General features: G+C 37.9%; 1 protein-coding gene across 3 annotated transcripts in view; it reads left to right on the top strand.

Annotated features, from left to right (window-relative positions):
* The window catches only part of pnpla7a (patatin-like phospholipase domain containing 7a), a 67,778-nt gene that overhangs the window by 28,520 nt on the left and 13,184 nt on the right, over window positions 1-26,074 (top strand). For all 3 annotated transcript variants that reach the window (XM_049466403.1, XM_022676486.2, XM_022676484.2), the window contains exons 20-30: window positions 5,147-5,260; window positions 5,387-5,453; window positions 6,628-6,777; window positions 8,059-8,122; window positions 10,238-10,406; window positions 15,858-16,040; window positions 17,858-17,976; window positions 21,771-21,927; window positions 23,183-23,299; window positions 23,389-23,458; window positions 25,773-25,889. In XM_049466403.1, coding sequence (XP_049322360.1) covers window positions 5,147-5,260; window positions 5,387-5,453; window positions 6,628-6,777; window positions 8,059-8,122; window positions 10,238-10,406; window positions 15,858-16,040; window positions 17,858-17,976; window positions 21,771-21,927; window positions 23,183-23,299; window positions 23,389-23,458; window positions 25,773-25,889 — 1,327 coding nt within the window. The remainder of the gene's footprint in view (window positions 1-5,146; window positions 5,261-5,386; window positions 5,454-6,627; window positions 6,778-8,058; window positions 8,123-10,237; window positions 10,407-15,857; window positions 16,041-17,857; window positions 17,977-21,770; window positions 21,928-23,182; window positions 23,300-23,388; window positions 23,459-25,772; window positions 25,890-26,074) is intronic.

The following is a 26,074-nucleotide window of genomic DNA, read 5'->3' as shown; positions in this document are numbered from 1 at the left end:
CGGGACATCTGTCCATGAACTGAATTTGGGTCATGCAGCAAGACAATGACCCTATGCACAGAAGCTGCTCTACCAAAGAATGGCTGAAGAAGTTATTGTTTTAGAATGGCCAATCAAAGTCCTTAACCAGCCAAATGTTGCAGAAGGACCTGAAGTGAACAGTTTATTTGAGGAAACCCACCAACATCCTAGAGTTAAAACTCTACCAAGGAATAGGCTGAAATTCTTCCAGGCCAGTGTGCAGGACTGATTTACAGTTACCAGAACCGGTCAGTTGCAGTCATTACTGCAAAGGGGATCATAACATGTACTGATAGCAAAGGTTCACATGCTTTTGACATTAAAAAATATGTAATATTAGATCATTTTCTCAGCAAACAAATGTAGACTATTTTTTGTCTCATTTGTTTAACTGGTTTCTCTTTATCTACTTTTAGGATGGTATTTTAGGTCATATTTATGCAAAAATATATACAATTCTAAAAGACTCACAGACTTTCAAGCATCAATATGTGCAGAATTGACTGGAAGCCAGTGCAGTACTAATAGACCTGGGCTGATATGGTCAGAGTCTATCTAGTTTAATAAGGATCCTGGCTGCAGCATTTTAAACTAGTTAAAGTTTCTGCTGGATCTTCCTGACAGAAGCAGATTACAGCAGTATATTCATGGCATAATGTAGACATGTACTGCATTTTAAGCAACACTAGTAAGGAAGTTAATCTACACCGAATTCTCTTGTGAAAACTGTTTATTTGGGTCAGTAAAGTGCTTCCGTTTATTTACAGTTAGCTAAGATTTTACAATATTTTCAACAGCGTGCCCATTTTTTCTAACAGCAGAGCTAGCCACGGTTAGCAGTGCTTAGCGCTAGTAAATGCTGGCTGACAGTGCTACAATGAGAAGTGTTCCGGTAAGCCAGGGCACTATCAGGTAGTGGTTTGTCCCATGTAGCTTGTTTTAACATGGTAAACACTAGGAATGCAACTGTAAAGTGTTGCCACAGTTCAGTTTGTATCGCGATTCTTGGGCCACTGTATCGGTTCGGTTTTGATATATAAATATTAGAGCTTAGATTCTCTGCCCGAACCCGACCTGTCCCGAGATTTCCCACCACATTCCTCTGGCCGGGTCGGGCTCCAGAAAATCGTCTGTGACATAAGCATCTGTTTAATGCGTGGTCCGTTGCGTACATTCTTGTTTTTAGCGCTTGCGCTAGCCGCAAAATAACGACAGAAAACACTAAGGAAGCTGCAGAATGGGATTAGAATATGAGCATGTGGGAGATAAAAGCACATATTCTGTAGTGAAACAGGAGATACACTACACACCTATAAGTCCAGCTGTGAGAACCTTGACCTGTGAGTAGCTCATACACCAGAACACCCCATGAGGGAGAATGAACTGATAAATCTCTCTCTCTCTCTCTCTCTCTCTCTCTCTCTCTCTCTCACTTATAGTTGATAATTTTGGTGAAAATTAGTGAAACCTGTAAAGTTTATTGAGTTTTTGAGTTTGTTTATGTGTTTCTCAGATTGATCTCATCTGATGTGTAAGAAACTAATAAAAACTAGCAAATCCACTCTAAAAACGATTAAAATTATTATAATTAACAGTAACCGAATTAGAGGAGAAAATTAAATTAAATTATAAAGAAACATTCAGAACTATTATAACCTTAAATAACAAATTAAACTGTTTAAAAAAATTCACCAATTAGAATGTTATAATCACGCAGCTCTGGGCGCACATGTGAGCTTCTCCACTTGTCCGCGGTTGAGTTGCAGCGCTGTGTTTAGCTGTTCTTACACATTTTTATTAAATAATAGGTGAAGAAAGAAAGAAAGATTTGTTCGTTCTGTTTCGTTGCGCGCACCGAATACCGCGGTCTATCTGGGTGTATCGAACCGAACAGGCTGAACCGAACAGTTCGATAAAATACGAGAACCGTTGCATCCCTAGTAAACCCACAGACTACAGTCCGATATACTCACCTCGGAGCTGCAAAAGAGCTAGCGTTGCGGTTAGCGGCGAATGCTAATACTGCTCCAGTCTCGTGCTGGAGAACTAAACTGAAAATCCTGTATAACTCTGTACTTCAGCTGAGTGTCTTTACTGCTCATTAATACCTGACTGATAAAATTCATACATGAGATTACACTGGATTTAAATGCTTTAAAAAAGGATTTTTAGTGCGTTTTACAACAGTCCGAAAAATCTGGCACACATTTTTCTTTGTCATGCAAGGAAAATATCAAGACAAGAAAGTAGTGAACATTGTTCAGTGAATCTGAATAAACACACTGAAAGCTAAAGTTTCTTATGGCTCTTCCTTTCCTCGACTGCGGCCTCAGACTGAGTGAATCATGTGTGTGGGCGAGGGGCAGGTGTACCGTGCAGGGGTTAGCATTAGCCTAGCTGTATTTATCAGGTGATTGTGGGTCTGTGGCCTCAGGAGAAGAGCTGGAGGTGTTAGGTAACTCTCTCCTGGGTGATTCCCCCGGATAGCTATTAATACCAACCGCACTGTGATTGGCTCGTATCTTGTGCGTCTCTGTGGTGATGCCCATGCTTCTAAGAATACCTGTCCATGCCGATGCCATGGTTACGCGTGGTGAAGGCTGGCGTAAATGCTTTGTCTGGGGGAACAGTGTCATAGCCTCCTAATGTGCAGCTCCAAATTTAGTTACTCTTCTCTCGACGTCACGGCCATCTCTCTAAAGGTCAGGGTCCTAACTGTGCCGGATTCAGCTTTAATGAGAGCTATTTGGAGAATCCTGGGATTATTTTCAGTGGCAGTGGTTCTGTACACATGTCCTACTTTCCTAAAGAAAAATAACTTTTATTTTTAGAGCAAAGCAGAAAAATAGGTGATGGAGAGTGAACAGAACTATGAGTAAAACATTAAAATAAACTTAAGTCAACAGTTTACTGCCATCAGGAAATTATTATAGTATACAGTCCTTCTATTTCTTTGTTAATGAAAGATGGTTAGTCAGTCATCCATAAAAATAATTGTCCACTAATGCAATCTTATGGAACACTATAGTACCTTTTCAATCTCTCAACTGATTTTGAAAATGTGAAAGACCCGACAAGTAATAATGTGATTCATCACAATACAGCACATTTTATATTTAATACATATAGCACATAGCAAAATGACTCACAACATACACTGCAAGTGGGATGGCTGATCAATAACATGTATAATAACCTAAATTCTTTTTTTTTTCTCCTTCTTTAATAATGTAAAAGTTATGTACACATACAGTACCAGTGAACGTTTGGTCACCCATTTCTCATTCAACATGTTTTTTTTTTTTTTTTTTTTTTTTTTTTTTTTTTTTTTTTTTACATTTTACATTTTTACATTTAATACTGAAGCAATATTAATAAAACTAAGCACAAGAATAATGCATATAGCAATTTTTTACATGTAACAAATAAAACACGTACAAGGAAAAGAAGGTGAGGAGTAACGTACAATAAAATCAGATATTCAATAAAACTATATTAACAGCAATAAGCTTCTCTTAAGAGATGAGTTTAAAGTAAAGATTTATGAAGATTTATTGTGCAGATGGAGAAACACTTGATCTGTCGATAGATACAGTAATATTACCAACAGACTCAATAGTAGATAGCGGTTTAAGGAGATCAGAGTGGATAGACTATCCGAATTAGTGCAAATATAAATCTGGGAGCTATACCAGAATATGTTTTACACTTAAGATTCTTCTAAGTAGCATATTTATCTTTGAGGACTGATCTATTTTTTCTGTGTCTTTATGAGGGAGAGTCTTCTGGAATAGTTTTCTCAGCATCTTGAAGGAGTTCCTGGAGGTGCTGAACAATAAGTGCTGCTTTTCACACCTTCACGCTGTGAAGCTCCAGCTCATCCCAAATCTCAGTTCATCAGGTTTAGATCAGGGGAATAATGCGGAGGATGAACACTTTTTTTAATGTTTTCTACATAATTCCATGTGTGTCCTTTAGTTGTTTTCATGTCTTTTAATATTAATTTACAATGTAAAAAATAAATTAAATAAAGAAAAACACTGAATGAGGTGGTGTGTCCAAACATTGGACTGGGACAGTACATTAAGAAAAAAGGAACGTCACAAGGAGATTTTTAGCGTTGGCTGTGTTAATGGTGACCATCTTTTAAAAATGGGGAGGTTTGTGGCTTCAGCAGGAAATCATGATCAATTATACACTATATTTGAAAGAGTATCGGCTCGACTGTGATGTGTTTGGTGATATGAGCCCAGCCATGGAAAGCCATTCCATGAATCTCTCTCCACTCTACTGTTCTTGAGCTAATCTAAAGCTACATGAAGTTTGAAGATCTGTAATTCGTGCCTCATGCTCCTCAGCATCCGGTGACCCCGCTCTGTTATTTTACACTGACAGAGCACAGAGTAGCTGTCATTCCCAGTCTCTTCCACTGTGTTATAATATCACTGACAGTTGGCTGTGGAATATTTAATAGTGAGTAAATTTCACGACTGGACTTGTTGCACAGGTGCTGCATCCTATCACGAGGCCACGCTAGAGTTCACTGAGCTCCTGTGAGGGACCCATTCTTTCACTAATGTGTAGACATTGTAGTCTGCATGACTAGCTACTGCTTTTATACACCTGTGGCCGTGGAAGTGATTGAAATCGCATTAATCTCAGTAAATAATAAATAAATAAATCACATTAAACTTATAATAATACATATTCAAATGTTAGGTGTATGTGTGTGTGTGAGAGAGAGAGAGATAGCGTGATGGAGAGGGGGGTGCAAAGAATATATATTTTAATATAAATTAAAAGTTATCTACCTTCTGAACTAAATACGACAGGACAAATAGGTAAAATAATTTCAACTAAATATGTTAACATTGACAACACTAGTACTAGCACTAGTATATATATATATATATATATATAATTGTGTATATAAAAAGTGTGTATAAAATTGTAAACGTCTATAAACGTGTGAAATGTACTTATTGATTTTGTAATGATTTTCGTTATAAAGGTATTTTAGTTTTATTTTAAATGATTATTTTCAGGATTTACTTTTTTCCCTTTATTACAGCTGAGAGAAAGTAACAGCAGCAGCTGAAGATGCTCTTTGTGTCTGTTTGAACAGGTGGAGGCGCTAACCCATCAGAACAGAGCCACTACCGTACATGCCGTACGAGACTCAGAACTCGCCAAGCTGCCGGAGGGAGCACTCAGCTCCATCAAGAGGAAATTCCCTCAGGTCACTGATTCACTACAGACTTCTGCTGGGACCTGATCTCATTTAACACTCCTCATTCTTCACTTTCACACTTCATGTTCATCCATGCTCTTTCCTTGTGTTTTTCTCTTACTGTGATGTGTGTAGGTGGTCACACGGCTCATTCATCTGCTTGGGCAGAAGATCCTTCAACAAGTTAATGGGCCTCTGACAGGTGTGTAAGTGCAAGGGCGAATGCGAGTGCTAGGTCCTTAGGGATGCACATTATATTGCTTTAGCATCATCACAATTGGTACACGTGCAATAATCATATCACAAGAGGATACACATAATGTTTGATAACTTAGCTTGATTACTAAAGACAGTTTGGACTATTTTTATTTTCTATGACATATCCACTACATTTATTTCATTCCAATTTTCAGTACAATGTTAATCATTATTAATATAATGACATGTTGAATCATTGATGTATGGTGAAATCTGTAAAAAAAAATCAAGAAAAAGCTATTACAAAACTACCATTTAAAAATATTTATTAAACACTTACCAACACAGCACAATATGACTTAACCATTAAGAACGTCATTATATATAAATTTATATACACTGATAATCAGTAAATGTTGCATTTCATTTGTAAATGAAGGGATCAGAGCATGAAGGAAGAGTGGAGAGACTCACAGTCCAAACAGCTTGAGGTCTAGTGTGAAGTTTCCACAATCAGTGATGGTTTAAAGAGTCATGTCATCTGCTGGTGTTGATCCGCTGTGTTTTATCAAGTCCAAAAATGAACACTCCATTGAAAAACTAAAGATCACATTTGGGCTGCATGATGTTAAAACAGCGATTTTTTTTTTTTTTTTAACCATTTTTTTTCCAGAAGTCAGTGACTCAGTATGTCACACAAATATATTATTAATATGTTCCACATATTCACTAATAGAGTAAAATAAACAATATCAGGCAGATAAGAACAGTGTGTCCTGCGATGTGATTGTTGCACTTGTGCACATTAAGATGATGCTGCTAAAGCCATATATTGTGTAGGTCTGGATCAAAGGTTTTTAAATATGTTGGAAAAAATAAATGTAATCAATCCTAATGCAGCATTTACTTTGAATTAACTGATGCAGATTGGGGGAAAACGCTGCTTAATCTTGGAGAAATTGCTTTAATGAAAAAACTATTTCATGCTCAATTGTTTTTAAGCTGTTTCTGAGTTTGTGTGTCTGTTAATTTGTATTTTATTTATTTATTTACTTGTTTGTTTATTTATTTAGATTTTGATTATGCTTTCTCTGAGCCAGAACTAATTCCTTGAGTGTGGAAAACTTATTTGGTTAATGAGTGATGCTAATTGTGATTCTGCTGTGTTTTTTTTCCAGCTCGCAGTCTGGCTCTGCACACTCCCGGCAGTAAGTGGGATGCTGGGAATCCAGCCTCTAACCTGTCCACCGTGGCTGTGCTGCCTGTGTCTGAGGAGGTCCCTCTGACTGCGTTCACGCTGGAGCTGCAGCACGCTCTCATAGCGATCGGTAACTGCAGGCCTCTTCATTTACACTCACACAGACAGGGTTAAGTGTCGGAGAATCTGATCAGGGTTTAGTGTTGGGTGTCACGTTGCATTTGGGCCCCAGGCCTGGGCTTGCATCAGTTTTGACTATGTTCCTTCCTAACCTGCCTTGTTTGGCCCACAGTTTGGGTCTGAACCAAACTAAGAGGCATATAAAAAGGGGGGTGAACCATGGTCCAGACCAAAGCACCAGAGTTTGGTCCCACCTAAAGAGATATTCGCAGTCCCAGTCTACTGAACCATTTTTTCAGTTCATCTGCAGAGTAAAAAACACTTTTCTAGATGGTTCAGACCAATGGATAGACTTTCAGACCAATTGCCGGAACCTGAAACAGTCTTTAAACAAACCAGCGGATAAATATTATTATTAATCTCTTTGGATTAGGTCTGTCACGATAACAAACTTTTCAGGACGATATATTATCCCTGAAATTTTTGCGATAAACAATAATTTTGTCATTTTTAAAGGGCACAATAGAAAATGCCTTTTTCCAGCTTCTGGGCTCCCAAAGGAACTGTGCCACAGTAATAAAATACTAGCATAATAATAATATTATACCATTTTACAGTTAAACTAACTTTATATTAATTAGAGCAGATATTGGGCTTCCAATATAAAAAATATTTTAGTATGCTAAATAAAAAAGTACAACCACCCTGGGACTCTGTGGGTTCTGAGAAAACTGCACTAAATATTAAACAGACCTTAATAAAAAAAATAATAAAGTAAAAACAAATAGATTAAAGTAACATTTACATTAATTCAACTTTTTTCAACTCTGGACACAAAGGCAATTGCAGGTTAATTTTTCTGATTATATATGTTTATGCTGTATAGCTCAAAAACACAAGTGACCATATAATCAAAGACAGTTTTGCACAGTTATTTCCAGTTACAGATAAATTTGCTCTTATTTACCTTTTAAAAAACAATAAAATGTCTGATTAAAGATTTGATTACTGTTGTTCTGCTGTTTTCCTTGGGTTTTGAGGCTGTAATTTTACTTCTTTAAAAATATCAAAAATCAAGGAAATCCTACCTATTGGGGCTTTAAAGGAACTCAGAAGTGGGGAGTTGCTCATCTGAGAATGTGAGCAGGGGGATTCTAGAATCTGAGTTTTACTATTATGTATACAGAAGTGTTCATTTCTTCTTTCATTTCAAATGTGGCAGTGCAAAGAGAAAATCATACTATTTACATGAGACTTGCATCTGTAATAATGTTCTTTATTCATCCTTCAGGTCCCACACTCCTCCTGAACAGTGACATCATCAAACAGCGCTTGGGCTCTGCAGCACTGGACAGGTGTGTTTGTGGCGTGATGCAGCATAGTGTTGATGTTGATGCAGAATGTTTAATGCATGCATATTGATTTCTGCAATGCAAATGAGTAAAAACTATGAGCCAAGACTCAAAACAGGAAGTTCCCAGACCTGCCTTTACACATAAAAGAGGTGGTTTGGTGAAGAAGATGAAAGAGCTTGTGTTGAGTGATATGTAAATACATCATGAACCACTTCCGCAGTCATTCCTCTGAGATTCAGTGCACTCTAAATGATCTCTCTCTTTTCTTTTCTCTTTAGTTGTTATATTATTACTATTGAAGCTGGTTTATTTAAATGTCTCTTGAGGGTTTTTTCACTTTTTGTTTTTGCTGTATTATCAACAGTGATCTTCAGTGTCATCAGGGCACGACATTTACAATCTAAGTGTGGTACTTTCAAAATCAAAGACCTCCATCAGGATTTAACATGCATTCTCTGACTGAGCTTCTTTATTCGCTTTTTCTTTTTATTTTCTTTTTCACTTTTCAACAGTTTGAAATATATTTTCAAAATACACAAACGTTATGATGTTTGTTGCTCTGCGATTTTAATATTTATTTATATAATATTTTATATAATATTAATTATATTTAGCAGTAGGGGTAAGTAATATGGCCCTAAAATTATATCACAATATTTTAGGTTACGTTTGCAAAATAAATGTTAATATTTTATTCAATATGACTGTTTTAAACATTCAGTAGAATGTTTCAGTAGAAACAAAAAAATCTGTAAATATTTAGTGCTGCATATAAACTAAAAATATAAACATATATACAAAAGAAATGACATAAGTATTTTTTAAATAAAGATTTAAAAATACTTATGTTATTTCTTTTGTATATATGTTACTGGCTTGAAGTATTGAGTAGAGCAGATATAACCTTTCTCTGGTAGATAGAGGTGCGTGAAAATGTATTTGCCCCCCTATAGATTTCTTTGGTTTTTCTTTAGTATCAGACAAAGATAACCTTAGTAAATATAAAAAGTAATTTTTAATGATAATCGAAATATTCAAGGAAAAAATATCCAAACCAATCTAGCCCTGAGTGAAAATGTATTTGTACGCCAGGTGTAACAGGAGACACCTTTTTGTTCGGTCAGTCCAAAATATAGTTACCATCAGGATGTGTTTTGGAAAGTATGAGATGGGCTGTTGTGTTATTTTTGATCAGCAGTGTGTTTTGCCTTGGAATTCTCCCATGGAGACCATTTCCCCCCAGTCTCTTTCTTATTATTGAATCATCAACACTGACCCTTACTGAAGTAAGTGAGATCTGCAGTTCATTAAATGTTGTTCTGGGTTCTTTTGTGACCTCCTGGATGAGTTGTTCATGCCCTTTTGGAGAAACTTCGGTCAGCTGGCTCCTCCTGGGAAGGTTCACAAGTGTCCCATGTTTCCCCTATTTGTGAATAATAGTGAATCACTGTGGTCTGCTGGTATCTTAAAGCTTTAGAAATTACTTTAATATTTTTCAGACTGACGGTTGTCAATGACTTTGCTGTGTTTAAATTTTGGTATAATGTGTTGCTTTTTGAGATCTTTTAGCTGCTTCATGTTGTCAGACAGGTTCTATTTAAGTGTTTTCTTGATTCTACAGGTGTGGCAATAATCCGGCCTGGTTGTGGTTAGTAGTAAAATTGAACTCAGATTTCCAAAAAGTGTGATTAATTAAAGTGGGCCCACACTTTTACATAAAGACTAGATTGGTTTGGATAGTTTTTTCCCTTGTTAAATGAAATCTTCATTTAAAAAGTGCTTTTTATGTTTACGCAGGTTATCTTTGTCTGATATTTAAAAAAATTCGATTATCTGAAAAATGTAAATATGAAAAAAATGCAAAAACAAAATCATGTAAGGGGACAAATACTTTTTGAAACCACTGTATATAGTGAAGAATGAGAACAGGGTGAATTTTTTATTTATTTTCTTTCATTGTGTATAAATCATGTTGTATCATGATGTGTCTGATTTAATTTGCCTCACGTGATTGTTATTGTGCAGGAGTGCAGAGAAGAAGTGATTGATGATAATGTGAAGCCCTAGTGTGAGTGTTTATAAGGTGTTAATTTAATCTGTTCTTTATTCCTCCAGTGTGCACGAGTACAGGCTGTCGAGTTGGCTCGGCCAGCAGGAGGATATTCACCGTATTGTTTTATACCAGACCGACGGCACCCTCACCCCCTGGACGCAGCGCTGTATTCGCCAGGCTGACTGCATCATCATTGTTGGACTTGGGGAGCAGGACCCAGCGGTGGGCGAGGTAATCCAGTAATCATCCTGTAATCATACACAGGGCAGTATGGTGCTGGCTAGATGTGGGAATCACAGCACGTCCCTTGATACAATATTATCTTGAAATGTTTCCCATAATTACAATGATATCATGATACCGTGATCTTGTAATATTTGATATATCACTAGATGATTTTCCACGATACGTCACTGCATCTCTGTTACTGAAGAGGATAAAATACTCCTCAAAACCAACCAATATTCTTCACCACAGATTAATGCTGGGCGATTATGGCCTAAAAAAAATAATCTTTTCTTTTTTTTTTTCCCCCACAAAAAAAAAAAATCTGATTTTTGATTACAATCAATGTCCCCCACCCCCACCCCCACCCCCCCCCCCTCAAAAAATACAGAAGACAAAGAAATGGTTCAAAACTAGGTTTACCTGTAAAAAAAACAATTATATTATACAATATATATATAATAATATAATTATATATAATTATATATTTTATAACATCCACTGAGTTACTCACACACTGATGGACACTGGATTAAACTTCAGAACGTGGGTCTGTGACTGAAAATTGAGAAATAACCCACTAAACGAGTCACAAAAGAAACTTTGAAGAAGAGATTATTATTGTTTTCCACAATGTATCACGGATCCTCACTGGAGAGCAATGATGCTGCAGTTTTTAGAAACGGTAAAATTTATTTCTATCTAAATATATGCTTTATCCCACCGAGAGTGCTGGAACAGTGCTGGAGCTTTTTTTCCGGTACGAGCTCAGGCTTCATCTGCACGCGCTGGTCTGTGGGAGGCGCTGTTAACCAAGTTTAGATGGATAAACACTTCAGACATGAGAAGCGTTTTCAGATATTTTAGATTAAAAAGATAAAATCTCTGTATGTAAAGATGTAAAATCATGATTACTCCATTTTGAAATTGCATTAAAACTGTAATTCGAATTAACTGATTTAATCGTGAAAATCTCCCAGAACTACTGCAGATTTACCCTGTGCATTTGATTAATGCACCACGTGGAGTAATGAAGCAGTAAATTTAGTATGTCTTATTAGGGGGTGCTATTCTTAAGGCGTTTAGAGTGTATGTTTAAAAAAAAAAAATCATATTTGAGGCCACATATTTATAGTATGCGATACAGTCGAAACGATACAATCACAATATCGATATATTGTCCCACCCATAGTGGGGGCCCATTTAGGGATTATATTAAAGTTAGTAATAGTGTTTGGGTTTAATTCAGATTTAGTATTACTGGAAAGACATTATAATATTAAGCTGAATTGTGCTAGTAATAAGCTTTTGTATTTCATGCAGCTACGTTTCTTAAGAATGAATTCATCTACTATAAGTTTCCTCTATTGCTGACACATTTGCTTTGCAAATGAACGCACATAGTTTGTCTGTTGCTTGTAGAATAGTGCTACTAGTAGAACAGGAGTTTCTGGAGCAGAAAACCAAACTTGAACCTATTACCCCATGCCTGATGCTACAAGTGGGTTAGAGGGTTATAAAGCCCCTCTTTGCAGTGATGGTGCCCCATTTAATATGTTTGAGATGTGTTGAGTATCAGAAGAAACAATGTATATGCAGGTGTCTCTGTTATTTTGTCCATATGTTGTGTGGTTAAAAGTGATAGATAATACTTCCTGGCCAAAAAAAGGAAACAGTTGCATTTTTTTTTTTACCAAGATCTTGTAATGATGATGGAGATTTGTAACACTGCGCAAAGTTTTCTCCAGTACATCCCAAACATTCTCAATGAGGTTAAGGTCTGGACTCTGTGATGGCCAATCCATGTGTGAAAATGATGATCTCATGCTCCCTAAACCCTATACACTCTTTCACTATTTGGGCCCCATGAATCCTGACATTGTAATCTTGGAATAATTAGGGACGAAAAAACGCAGTAGTCAGCTGACTTGGAGCATATACTGTTGCTGAACCTAGACCTGACCAACTGCAGTAACCTTATGTCCTCAGAGCACTGCCCACCACAGGCATCACTTCAGCCGACTTTCTTCTTACGCTAATGCTCCATCACTCTGGAACAGGGTAAATCTGGACCAGAGACTGTAAAAAAAGATAGATGCCTTTCCCAGAGTGTCTCCGTTCCCATTCATTCAATGAAAATGAAGCCAAAATCTTCCGCCTTGTTGGCGATCCTGAAACCCGAGTCTGTGCAGTAGAGACCAGAAGAGGGAGAAAGACTGTGGAGAGACAGCCTACTCATTTGAATAACTCAGCACCTGAGGGCTGCCTCGCGGTCACAGGCTGCAGAGCGGAGCGGAGCTGACGGTCTGTTATTGGTTCCGCCCATAACCAGCACTTTTACAATAACCACATCTTTTGTGAATAGAGCTGAATAACGTTTTTAAAAACAAATTCTGTGGGCATATAAAAATTTGACAATATAAGCAGAGGTTACACTAGCTGTTGTATTTAAATAATGGAGGTAGAATTGCAGTATATTAGAAAAAACGTGATTGAAAGTTGTCTGTTTTGCCATTAAAACCTATGAGGATGGGTGGGGTTACACAGCTTTCTGCAACCAAACAGCAGGGGTTGCCCGACCTGTGGTGGCTTCACTTTTAAGAGACGATGTGAGTGTGGAAATGCTCTTACTTTCACTATTAAAACATATCCCTGAGATCTAGTGTTGATTTTCTACTATTTGTTTTGACCAAACGTTAGGAGATCGCTGGTCACAATCATTTAAGATTTTTTTCTGACCACATTTTTCCTCAAAGATAATGTTTCCCCATTGTTCTTCCACTTTTTAATAATGTATTGGGCAGTTCTAAACCTGATTTTAGTACTTTCAGCAGAAATTTCCTTAGATGTTTTCTCAGCTTGAAGCATGCCAGTAATTTGACCTTTCTGAAACGGTTTACATCTTTTCCACAACCACAGGATGCGTCTTTTCACATGATTGTTTAACAAATGAGAAACTACACATCAGTAAGAGTTAAATAACTTGTTGCCAGTTATGCCAACATAATCATCCATGCAGTAATTATCCAATTTGAGGCTCTTTCCTATTTGCTTAGTTAAATCCAGGTGGGGATCTTTTTTGGCCAGGTAGTGTATGACACATAACATAATATAATTCTTGTGCTCCAAGCTGAATTGGGGTTGTCAGTGTGTTGTAAAAGACAGATTTTCATCAATCCAAATCATCAAATATTTGTTTTTATTTGGTACACTGTAACAAATAAACAAATCACATGACTAAAACACACATTACTCTCCAGAGCACACAGATCCAGCGCCTCTGTCATGGCAGTGTTCTGCAGCAGGGTTTATTCCAGGTACCCAGGTTTTGGCAGCCCGTGTCTGTTTGAAGTGGGATTAGAGGTGTGTGTGGAACAGCAGCTCCACAGATGATGTGTTTGCTTGTTGGGTTTAACTGACTGGAGGGGTAAAGCCGAGCTGTGTGTCTGTGTAAGAGCTGAAGTTGAAACACGGTGAAATGGGCCTGTCGTGGTGGAGGTAATTTTGTCTCTGGAAGAACGATTTGGAGAGGTGGATCCAGTGTTCTCAGAACAGAGGTACAGGCAGACGTGTGGAGCAAGTCAGTATCTGTTTACCAATATAGAGTACGCAGACTTTAGACTAGCGTACTTGCCAGGAGTGTCCTTCTGCATATTTAATACAGCTAGCTTTAAACTTTACTTGACCCTCAGCGCTGGAACAATCTCCATATTTACACACAGATGAACCTGTTATACACAAAATGAGTTGATACATTACAGACAGCAGGAAATTGAAAATGTATGGCTCAAGATAGGACTGTTCTCATGGAACTGTAACATGAGATCTGATGACCCAATCACCCAGATTAGCTAGAGAGGCATTCTAGCTGGCTGTTGTAAGTCTAAACACCTACATTCTCATCTCAAAATAGTAAAAAGTACAAATATTTAAAGATGTTTAACTTGTGTGTGAGCTTTCTCCTCCACTGTTGCGTGATACTGGTACAAAACTCCTGATCCATACTTGATAATACAAAAGGAGTAAGAACACAATGAGTCATTTGCAAGAACACAAGTACAGACAAGAAAGCAGATTAAGAAATAGCTAATTCTAGATTTGGACATTTATCTGGTTCAAATCAGTTGATGAGTTTGTTTACATGGAGCGTGTCTTCCTTTATTTGGTCTAGTTTCACACAGGCATGAACCTAAATGCACCAAAATGCACACCAATAAACCACATGAGCAGGCTGTGTCTTCTGATAGGTCAGAGCTAAAAGTAAATATAGAGAGAAGATTCTGTGTTCCAGTACACATAGTAAACCGCATCACGCGGCTGTGAGCAGTGAAGCAGTTTGTTCATAGTTGTGGTAATTAGAGTTATCTGGCTAGTATATCAGTTTAAACTGTGCCTTATCAGCAGTTTAGCTCAAATAAATGGACTATATTTAATAGCTGGCTCGGATTGAGACTGGATCACGTTCTCACCACAATCGAGCTGCACTAAAGTTACAAACGGACCAGGGTTTGTTTTAACCGGACCAAATAGTGCTGGTATGAAAACACCCTTAATGACCTTTGGAAATGAGCCAACTTTTGCTTTGTGTATGCTGTTGCGTAGGCCACAATCCTCTATGTAGTTTAAAATTATAAACACTCATCTTCAGTAAAATAGTTGCACCCAGGAGGAATCAACCAACAGGAATCAAATTTAGTGGATAGTTGTGTTAGACTGTCGTGTTGTATCAAAGGATCATCTTCAGTGACGAGTCCTGCTTTTGTCATTTTGTGGGGTGCAATTTCGTACAGTGCTTCAGTGCACTCTTCCAACAGGACAGTGCTCATCCACATGCTGCTGCCATACTCAAGAGCTTTCAATGGAGACATAGAATCTACTACCATGATCAGCTGCATAACCAGACCTATCTCTGATTGAAAAAGTGTGGGATGCTATTGGATGCTCTATAAACACTCTACCCCTACTACACAATCTACAGGAACTGTGCGAGAATATTGGGGCTGTTTGGGGTAAATTATCACAGGACTCCATTAGGAACCTCTCTATGCTGAGACGTCTCGCATGCTGCAGCGTTACACATGCTGGACACAATACTTTTTAAATTCCCCATATAAGTCTAATTTTGGTAACATTTATCTTATTTCTTAATATCATTGCAATCCCAAACATCCCACACTTTATTCTGGGTACAACTATTTGTGTAGCCACAAATATTGTGTATTTTAAAATCAGTTGCTCGAAGTTAGGTTTGGCCTGGCTCATTTGCTCAAACTCACACAATTAACTCCAATTAAACTCAATCGAACCCAATTAGCAGGTTTAGTAGATGTGTGAACCAGTGTGCAGTGGAGGTTTTCCACCCCTGCCCTCAGCCCTGAAGGCAGCCCTGCTGATCAGTGTTAAAAGCTGTCATTTAAAAGCCGTCAGAATAACACCTGATATTTTCTCTCTGATAAGCTGGAGCGGATGCTGGAGGGTAGTGCAGTGAGGGCTCAGAAGCAGCTGGTGTTGCTACACCGTGAGGATGGTCCTCCACCCACAGGAACGGCCGAGTGGCTCAACATGCGCAGCTGGCTCTCCAGACACCTGCACCTGTCCTGCCCCCGCAGGGTCTTCTCCAAGAGGAGCCTTCCCAAACTGGTAACATTCACACATATCAGCTTATTTATTTTACATTGACTTCCATTGGATGTTTAGGTGTAGAGATACTCTATGTCCGTATGTTTGTGGATTCTCCATTTAGTACAACACAAACATCCTGTCTAGTCCATGTAGTGAAATATTTCTAATTTTGGCTCCATGCCTAATTCCAGGCATGGGCTATAGAGGGTTATAAAGCCCCCAGTAAGCATTATGCTGTGGAACTGTGTTCTCTGGAATTATGGAGTTCCATCCAATACTTTTGGGATTAATTGGGGAGTTGAGGATGAATGAGGTGGCATTACACACAATAAATGTCGAAACATAAGTAAAGATGAATATTATGTTATAAATATACATACAGACAATGCCACAGAAGACAATATATTAATGCAGATACAGATGTATTGTGGAGCAGTCCATCAGCATGTCATCTTACTGAACAATAACACACTTTCTAAATTATTTAACTTCCTCTTCCTGTGTCATGGCATCAGAACCTTTATGCTAGCTGCATATATCCAACACCTGGTGGAAAACTAATACAACAGGTTTTCAACAGGTACTACAACAGGATAAACCCTTTTTTTAATACTTGTGATTTCAGAATAAATGATAAATGAGCAGGTGTCCCAACAATTCTGATCAAATAGTGTGCATGGTTTTGTTCTGATAGCAGTGATATGTTCAATATAATACTTTTTTTCCAACCCTAACCCCAAATATAACACTAGACTTAACCTCTATAAGGCTTTTTAGAAACTAGGAGCACATCTTTGGTGGTTCTCTTATTTTCATTCTCATTCCACAATCATATATATTTGTTTCTCACAAAAGTGAGTACACATCTCACATTTTTGTAAATATTTTATTATATCTTTTAATGGGTCAACACTGAAGATTTGACACTTGACTATGATACAATGTAATGTAGTCAGTGTACAGCTTGTATAACAGTGTACATTTACTGTGCCCTTAAAACAACTCAACACACAGCCACTAATGTCTAAACTGCTGGCAACTAAAGTGAGTACACCTCAAATTGAAAATGGTCAAATTGTGCCCAATTATCCATTTAACATCTAAATCATTACTGTTACAATGTATCAGGTATGAATGTGGTGGAGCAAGGCTGTTGAATTTGGTGTTTTGGGTACAGTTCTCTCACACATGGCAAGAAAACTCTCTGAGGATGTAAGAAACAGAATTGTTGCTCTCCACAAAGATGGCCCAGGCCGTGGGTTCCTAACCATTTGCAACTCATTACCCTCTTATTCCACCAAATACAGAAAAATAGTCAACTTCGTCATTTCCTTTTCCTGTACTGTGAGGAACTGAATTTCAACATGTACTGTGACATTCTGATGTAGAGCATGATCCCTGACTTTCAGGGACTTGGTCGCATAATAATGACCCCAAACACACCTGCAAAGTGACAGAAGAAGCTGAATTTAAGTGTCATATCTTCATTGTTTTCTCATGGTTATAGGCTGTTAACACATGCAGCACATACAGATCGTTACTGTGGAATTGTGTGGTTTAAAGAGACGGGCTTCAACTCCTCCCAGACTTTCTCAGCTCTGTCAGTGGTTAGAAATAGATGAGGAGAGTTTGGTTATTTAGGCATTTCTAGTCTATGCCAGGATTCAGTTTCCCGGAGTCTTTTCAGCAGTAGGCGTGTTGGGAACATCACTTATAAAAAGATTCATACAGCATCCCAAAACTCCAGCCAGCTCTCAAATTCACTGTTGAATTATTAACAGCATGCAGAAGATTATTACCCATCAGTCACTGTGCTCTGTGCTCCTTCTTTACAGAGAGAGATGTACCAGCGGGTGTTCCAGAAGCCTGCAGACCGCCACTCAGACTTTTCCCGGCTGGCACGAGTCTTGACTGGAAACGCCATTGCTCTGGTGCTGGGAGGAGGAGGGGCCAGGTACCCACCCCTTTCAAAAATACTAATTTGAACAACTTAAGCCGATGTGACCGTATCAGACGTGTCTGTGTCAGTACTTAGGATCAGTGATATTGTTGATTTAATAGGGGGATTAATCTGCAGTGCAGTTCAGTATAAATCTCCATAGAAAAACATTATGAACAGTCTGGAGCCAGATGTGCGTGAAGAGGCCTAAGTGCACCAGAGAAGTCAAATTGAGGTCTGGAAACTATAAATTCTCTTCAGGATTTTGTTTGAGGGTCAAATAGGGGGAACTGGTGTGGGTCTACTAATGCCCGGATCAGACTACACGATTTTAGTCAGATTTTGAGCGAATGTGCATGTAATGTCCATTTGGGTCACCCAAAAAATGAGCCCACAGTCGCTTTTCCACTTTTTTTTTTGTTTTTTGAGCACAAAAACGCTTCCATCACGTAAAGTGCTCCTGTAGCCATGATTGTCAGATTCTATGCTTCTCCCCTGCGATGACCTATGAACTGATTGGTCGGTGACTTACGTGTAGTGTTGCCAGTCCTCCGAGAACGACGCAAAATGAAAATAACTGCTTAATCTGACATTGAACAGTGAACATTGTGAGGGACAAAAAAAGTCATGTAGTCTGAGCTTGGCATAAATAAGTTGCCTCTGGTTTTTCCTGTGCATATTCTGGTTGCAAATTTGACAAAATGGAAAATAATTTGTGTTGGTTTAATTTTTTTTTTTAGAACTGAAGAGGATGAAACCATACCTTCCTTGTTTTATACAGTCATTGTTTAAAATATCTCAAAAGTAATTACTCACCTTACATATAAATATAACTTTAAAAATATAAAATATCTTTTCGATGGACATGAATATGGAAAGGGAACATTGGATATAACTTTGGAGTGATGGTTGCCTCCCAAAAAAAAAGCTTGGTTGACTAGTGTGATAGTGTGATGGCACACTGAACTGTGCCATGGCCTGCATGAGGAGGTTGGCTAGAGCACTGTTCACTTGGACTCGAGCACGGTACGTATGCCCAACCATAGATCATGACAAAAGCATACAGCAACAGCTAGAAACAACACATTAAACAGCTGATGTATTCTGTCAAATTATTGAATAGCATCTAGCTAGTGGATACCAAAGATCTATTGAACAATGTCGTGACAAGCTGAAGAAACTGCGCCTGCAGTATCTAAAGGTGTGGGATGTGCTCTGTAAATCTCATCAGCTCATCAGATGAAAAGTATAAATCCCCGTGGTATGATGCCATCGATAAAATAATCAGGCTTAAACCAAGTAGCCAACCTAATGTTTTGGAATCTGGAAGACTGTCTGTCCCATCAGACAGCTTTATGTACGGATGCTCGGGCACGGATTGTTTAAACGTAGTGTGAGTGCAGGCCAGCAGGGGAGTGGGGAGGGGGCAGAACCGTATTCTAGCACGATTATGAATTATGAAGTCCAAATTGTTCCCAATTGTCATGTGACTTGTTAGTGTTGCAATGAAAAACATATTCCGGTTTGTTTAACACTTTTTTATTTTAATTCCACATGTGTTCCTTTATAGCTTTAGTGTCATTGAAATCCAATCAGAACAGTGGCATAGTGTGAAAGTGCTATGTAACAATCAGTGAACACAAAATGAACACAAAATATCATTTACCGTTGTTGCTAAAAATGAGTGTAGCATTAGTGTCCTCAAAGGACTCTTATATAAAAGTAGCATTAAATAAAAAAAAACTCCTCTACACTATACTATGGTCTTTATTCATTGTTACAATGTTTTCAGGCAAAAATATTACAGTAGAATTGATATTTACTCCTGTTGGTAATTTCCCTGCCTCTGTTAATGTAAAAATGGCTTTAATGTACTTTTCTCTTTTTTAAGTTGCACTACTGTCTTCTCGTTCCATGTTTTGTCAATTATTCTAATTTTTCAGTTCAGTTGAAGTTCTGTATCTAACTCTTTCTCTAGCTGTTTTTCTTCCCCTTCTTTTTCTGTCTTACTCTTTTCCTCCATCTAGTTTTTCCCTTTCCCTCTTTAACCTGCAGCTCTGATGATCTCTTTGTTTGTCTATCCTGTCTCTCTTTGCGTTGTGCAGAAGGTGTTTAAAGGTTGGTTTGCTATTCTTTTCCTCCTCTCCCTTGAGAGCATGTTAGTTATAGATTTATGCAGTGTAAATATTATTCCTCCCCTGCTCTGAGGCTTTAACAAAGAATTCCAAAGATAGATCAATACACTGTGTCTGAACCTTCGTACTAGGGTCAAGGAGATGCACAGATGATCAGAAAGCAGTTTCGACAATTTATAACTCTCTTTTCAACAGTGTGTCATGATATATTTCTTAATTTTGGATGATTTGACGAAATCCTGATATCAATATAAACAGTATAAAGTCATCGTCTGTGCTGTACATCATCACTCACTGGCACTACCAGGATACTGAAATCTACAGTGTTCTGCTCTTTGTGTTCAGCTTGAATGCACTAAACTGACAGGAGCGCTATTTAATAAACATCAGTCAGTAACAGAAACTGTAAATACTGAATACCTCTTAACGAGCGCAGCACAATTCTTTGTAGTTTTATGTAGCTTTATGTGCCTAGTAACAACAGCTACAATTTATTTTAGACCGTCACGTGGCAGAGGATATTTTTAGGAGATTATAGGCTGCTCAAATATATCTTAACCCCTTTACAGGCCATGGAAGGTGTACAGGCTACAAGTGTAGGTGATACAAATCCTTTTTCTCTGCGGTAAAATAGGTTATTTACATTCTGAAAACTTTGAGGGCTTTAAAATCTCCTACAGGTTACTTGGAGAAGCTGCCTGTTTTCTCTCTACTCTATTTAATAATTCCAGATCAGTACCAGGAATAAACCCACATTCTTCAGTTTTGAAAATAGACATACAAACTAGACAACCTTAATAAAACGAAGGTTTAGTGGACATTAACTGTCCACTGGAAAGTGGCAATTTTATGATTGTTATTCATTATATTTTTAAAGTTGCAGATTTACTTACATTTTTTTTTCCATTACAATAAAAAATTGGAGTAATGTTTATTATCAAACATGAAACCTTTTAATGTAATGCCTAAATAGAAATCTTCAAGATTTAAGTGTGTAATATCAGGCAGAATATTGACAAAAATGCTGGCCTGTTAAGAAGTTAAAGGTTAACCACACTCTTAAGAGTTTTTATCATTATTGCGATCTGGCTTAAGGACTTTTATTATGAATACCTCAATAGTGGATTAGCTGCTATGGCTAATTAGTGATGTTCACTGTCTTTCCGAGTTGTATTACTTGCTGTTTTTAATAACAGATGGATGTATTTGCGTTGGTCAGATTAGATTTTTTTTTTTTTTATATTGTATGTGAATAATGGCTGTAGTTTGCTTAAGTCCTTAAATACTAACCTTTCAATACCGGCATGAATGTGACAGAATGATGTTTCTGTACTGAGTAGATAGAGTAAGTTCTGCTGTTTGGTATGATGTGTATTATATCACATTATATATGTGTGTTACTTTAGTCTTTAGGTATTAATGTCAGAACACTGGCATGTAGTTAATGGGTTAATGTGGCCCTCTCACAGATTCTAAATGATTTTGATATATCAAAAATGTGTCCAGATATCGAATTATCGTCCAGCTCTAATTTCCACTCAGTCCTGTGCTTTCTATTCAGACTTGCTTGTTGATAATGGATAGTCTTTGATGGCCGAGGTTTCTGACATGCTAAGACTCTGCATCTTCATTGACTCCATGCTGCACTTCTCATCTTCATCTCCTCTATCTCAGGGGCTGCTCTCAGGTGGGAATCCTCCGAGCGCTCACCGAGTCTGGGATCCCTGTGGATCTGGTGGGCGGAACCTCCATCGGCTCCATGATGGCGGCTCTGTACGCTGAGGACCGCAGCTACAGCCGGATGAGGATTAGAGCCAGGGAGTGGGCCATGGTCAGTCACTGCTTTATTTCACATTTTCACTAGTTGTCTTAAATTAATTAAAAATGACTGATCATTTGAAAGTTTGGTGTAATTAAGATTCCACTCTTTATTTTATATTAAATGTATTAATGTTATTGCTTTAATAGACCTCCATACCAAGCAGTTTAGGCAAATAAATAACTTGACAAGGTTTAAGGATATAAATGGGTTACTTTAAAATTATAAATTTAACAACACACCTTCTTATTTAATGTTTTATTTTTTTCTACATTGTAAATGAATACTAAAGTCACCCAGGATATAGAGGAACACATAAGGAATCATGTAGTGACTTAAAAGTGTTAAACAAACCAAAATACTCTGTAAAGCATTTAGATGCTCTTATCTGGAGAGCTGTTAACTTGTGGTTTCTGAGGCTGGTAAATCTGATGAACTTATACTGTCCAACAGAGGGAACTCTTTCTGTTCCTTTCCAGGAGCGGTCCTGATGAGAGCCAGTTTCATCATAATGTTTGATGGTCTTTGCAACTGCACATAAGGATACTTTCAAAGTTCCTGATTTTTTTCAGCTTGATTGTGTCCTTCATTTCTCAAAGTCATTTTTTATTTACTTAGTTGAGTAGTAGTTATCGTGTTATGGGATATTACGTTACTCAGATAGAGCTTCACAACTGATGCTCTCAAACACATTAAGAGGGCAAGAAGTGCAAGTAATTAACTTTTTCAGCACAGCTGTTAACTGAAAGCCTGAATTCCTGGTGACTCTACCTCATAAAGCTGACTGAGAAAATCCAGCCAAGACGTGCAAAACTGTCATCTAAACAAGATGTGCTACTTTGAAGAATCTAAAATATAAAACCTATTCTGTTTTTTTTTTATTAAATAATTCCAAATTTTTTTCTTCATAGTTTGGATGACTTTAGTATTGATCTACAATGCAAAAAGGTTTTAAATAATGAAAAAAACTAAATTTAAGGTGTAAACTTTTGACTGGTAATACATATCATATGTAGGTTGCTCCTGTTTTAGAGTGTAAGAAAGAGTCACTTCTCTAAAAATTGACCTCATCACCAAGAGACCTGAGGTTTGATCCTCAGTGATGGCACAGTCTTCAGTTGTTTGCTGATTTGTTTTTTCTGCTAATTAAGTATTTAAGTCTCTCCAGACTTCCTGTTAAATATAAATTGTGTATGACTGTGGTACTCCAGTAACAGGACTGACCCAGTACCCAGGCAGCTCAAACCCTTTCTTTTTTACTCTTCAGGAAATGACGTCAGTGTTTAAAAAGATTCTGGATCTGACCTACCCCATCACGTCCATGTTCTCTGGAGCAGCATTCAATTCTGGCATCAATGGCGTCTTCCAGAACAAGCAAATTGAGGTAGGAGACGAGTTTACCACTCACAGGTAAAGGGTAGAGATACATGATTAATAGTGATTTACCAATTTGCCTTGTTTCTTTCTCTGTAGGATCTCTGGATCCCTTACTTTAACATCACCACTGACATCACTGCTTCCACCATGAGGGTGCACACGGACGGTTAGCTGACTTTCTTGGCTTATTTGTTGCTTTTATAAAGACAGAGCGTGCCGCCTCATTGGGGGGAAAATTTCTGCTAAATTTGAATAGTGGGAAATTGTAACTTGCTTTTTCTTTAAACAGCTTTAACATAAAATGTCAGCACTAGTTTGTCTTACTGCTTTTCTGTCCGACAAAAGAAAAACATATAAACTAAAACTAGATACAGTCATATAATAAAAAAGGTTGGGCACCCCTATGAATAAATATTTGGGTGTTTGAAACAGCCATTTCAGTTTGATATATCTAATAACTGATGGACACAGTAATATTTCAGGGTGGAAATGAGGTTTATTGTACTAAAATGTGCAATATGAATTAAACCAAAATTTGACCTTTGGCTTTTGCATACCTCAGGCGACTCTGTTTGTGGCGTGCTTGCAGAAATGGCTTCTTTCGCATCACTCCTCCATACAGCTTCTCTTTGTGCAAAGTGCGCTGTATTGTTGACCGATGCACAGTGACACCATCTGCAGCAAGATGATGCTGCAGCTCTTTGGATGTGGTCTGTGGATTGTCCTTGACTGTTCTCACCATTCTTCTTCTCTGCCTTTCTGATATTTTTCTTGGCCTGCCACTTCTGGGCTTAACAAGAACTGTCCCTGTGGTCTTCCATTTCCTTACGATGTTCCTCACAGTGGAAACTGACAGGTTAAATCTCTGAGACAACTTTTTGTATCCTTCCCCTGAACAACTATGTTGAACAATCTTTGTTTTTAGATCATTGATGCCACTCTTCAGAGGAGAATCAAATAGGAGAACAACTTGCAATTGGCCACCTTAAATACCTTTTCTCATGATTGGATACACCTGGCTATGAAGTTCAAAGCTCAATGAGGTTACCAAACTAACTGTGTGCTTCAGTAAGTCAGTAAAAAGTAGTTAGGAGTATTCAAATCAATAAAATGATAAGAGTGCCCATACTTTTGCACCGGTCAAATTTTGGTTTAATGCATATTGCACATTTTCTGTTAGTACAATAAACCTCATTTCAATCCTGGAATATTACTGTGTCCATCAGTTATAAGATATATCAAACTGAAATGGCTGTTGCAAACACCCAAATATTTAGAACTAAAAATGATTAAGATTAATAGGGGTGCCCAAACTTTTTGACTGTATGACTGTATGACTGGACTCCTTCTGTGTTCATTTTGTATCCCAATTTGTGGAAAAATAACATAGAGTTAAGAGTCTATGTTCTGTCTCAGTCTGAAAGAATATTGTATGTTAGTAGCCTGAGGGGGCTTTCAGACCTGCCCTGTTTGTTCTGGATTTTGGGACCTTTCAGATTTCTGTCTGACCAAAAGATTGAAACACTTGCGGACTTCCAGACTAATTACAGGAACTTGATACAGTCTTTAAACAAACCAGAAGAAAAAAGACCAGGTGTTGTACTGAAATCAGTCTTCCCTTGGTGTGCAGGAGCATCACGCATCAGTATGGAAACAAACCCATATTATTTTTAAACTGAAATAAAAAGATGAGTCGGATTCTGACAGAGAGCTAAAATTCAGTACAACACCTGGCAAAGCAACTTAAACCCGAACTCATAACTAACATTCTACAAACCAATGAAGTATAGAGAGACTCCGCCCACATAGCAGATGATGACAGGATGCAGTACATGTCCATGTAGTGTGACTGATTTAACTTTAAATTTAACTTAAGTCTGTAGCTGTGTCCAGCTTCGATGGGAGGGGTTAAAAAGCCTGATGGTTCTGGGGATAAAGGATCTCCTCAGTCTGTTGGATGAGCAGTTCTGTAAGAGCAGTCTGATTCTGAACACACTCCTCTGCTTGGTGATGATGGTGTGCAGTGGGTAACCAATCAAACTGCTTTCTATAATGGACAATGATAAAAAAAAAATCCTCTCTGCAACTGCAACCACTGCAGCTTCTGCAGATGTTCTATCATTCTATAGTGGCCAACATCTCTTCTCCTCATGCTGCCGCCCTCCACAGCAGACCACAGTGTAGAAGAAAATGCTGGCCACTATAGAATGATAGAACATCTGCAGAAGTTTTTTACAGATGTTAAAGAACCACATTCTCCTCGAGAAATACAGCCAGCTCTGTCTCTTCTTATACAGGGTGTCAGTGTTCATATTGATCAGTTTAAATTCCGTGATGAAAGTGTACGGATGAAGATGACTTGTTTTCCCCCCACAATGTGGGTGTGGCTTAAATTCTCTCTGTCTCTGTTTCAGCATATGCTTCATGTCGGGTCAGTAAGTAAATTTGATATGATTTTTTTCCTTCTTTGCCTCCCTCAGGCTCTCTGTGGAGGTATGTGCGTGCCAGCATGTCTCTATCTGGTTACCTTCCTCCTCTTTGTGACCCCAAAGATGGACACCTTATCATGGATGGAGGCTACATCAATAACCTGCCAGGTCTGAACTATTTCAGATTGGGTAAAATGGATGAATGTACTTTATAATAGTGGTACATTTAATTAAGAGCACTTGTAAGAAAATGTCTTAACTAATTATTAAGTCTCTTTAGTTACAGTTTTTCTCAATTGGTTTGGCTCATTTCTTGAAACTGAGATGACATTCCTATAACTAAAAGGTAAATT

The sequence above is a fragment of the Astyanax mexicanus genome, chromosome 17, assembly GCF_023375975.1.
Source record: "Astyanax mexicanus isolate ESR-SI-001 chromosome 17, AstMex3_surface, whole genome shotgun sequence".
NCBI lineage: Eukaryota > Metazoa > Chordata > Actinopteri > Characiformes > Acestrorhamphidae > Astyanax > Astyanax mexicanus.
This window is presented reverse-complemented; position numbering and strand designations above follow the sequence as displayed.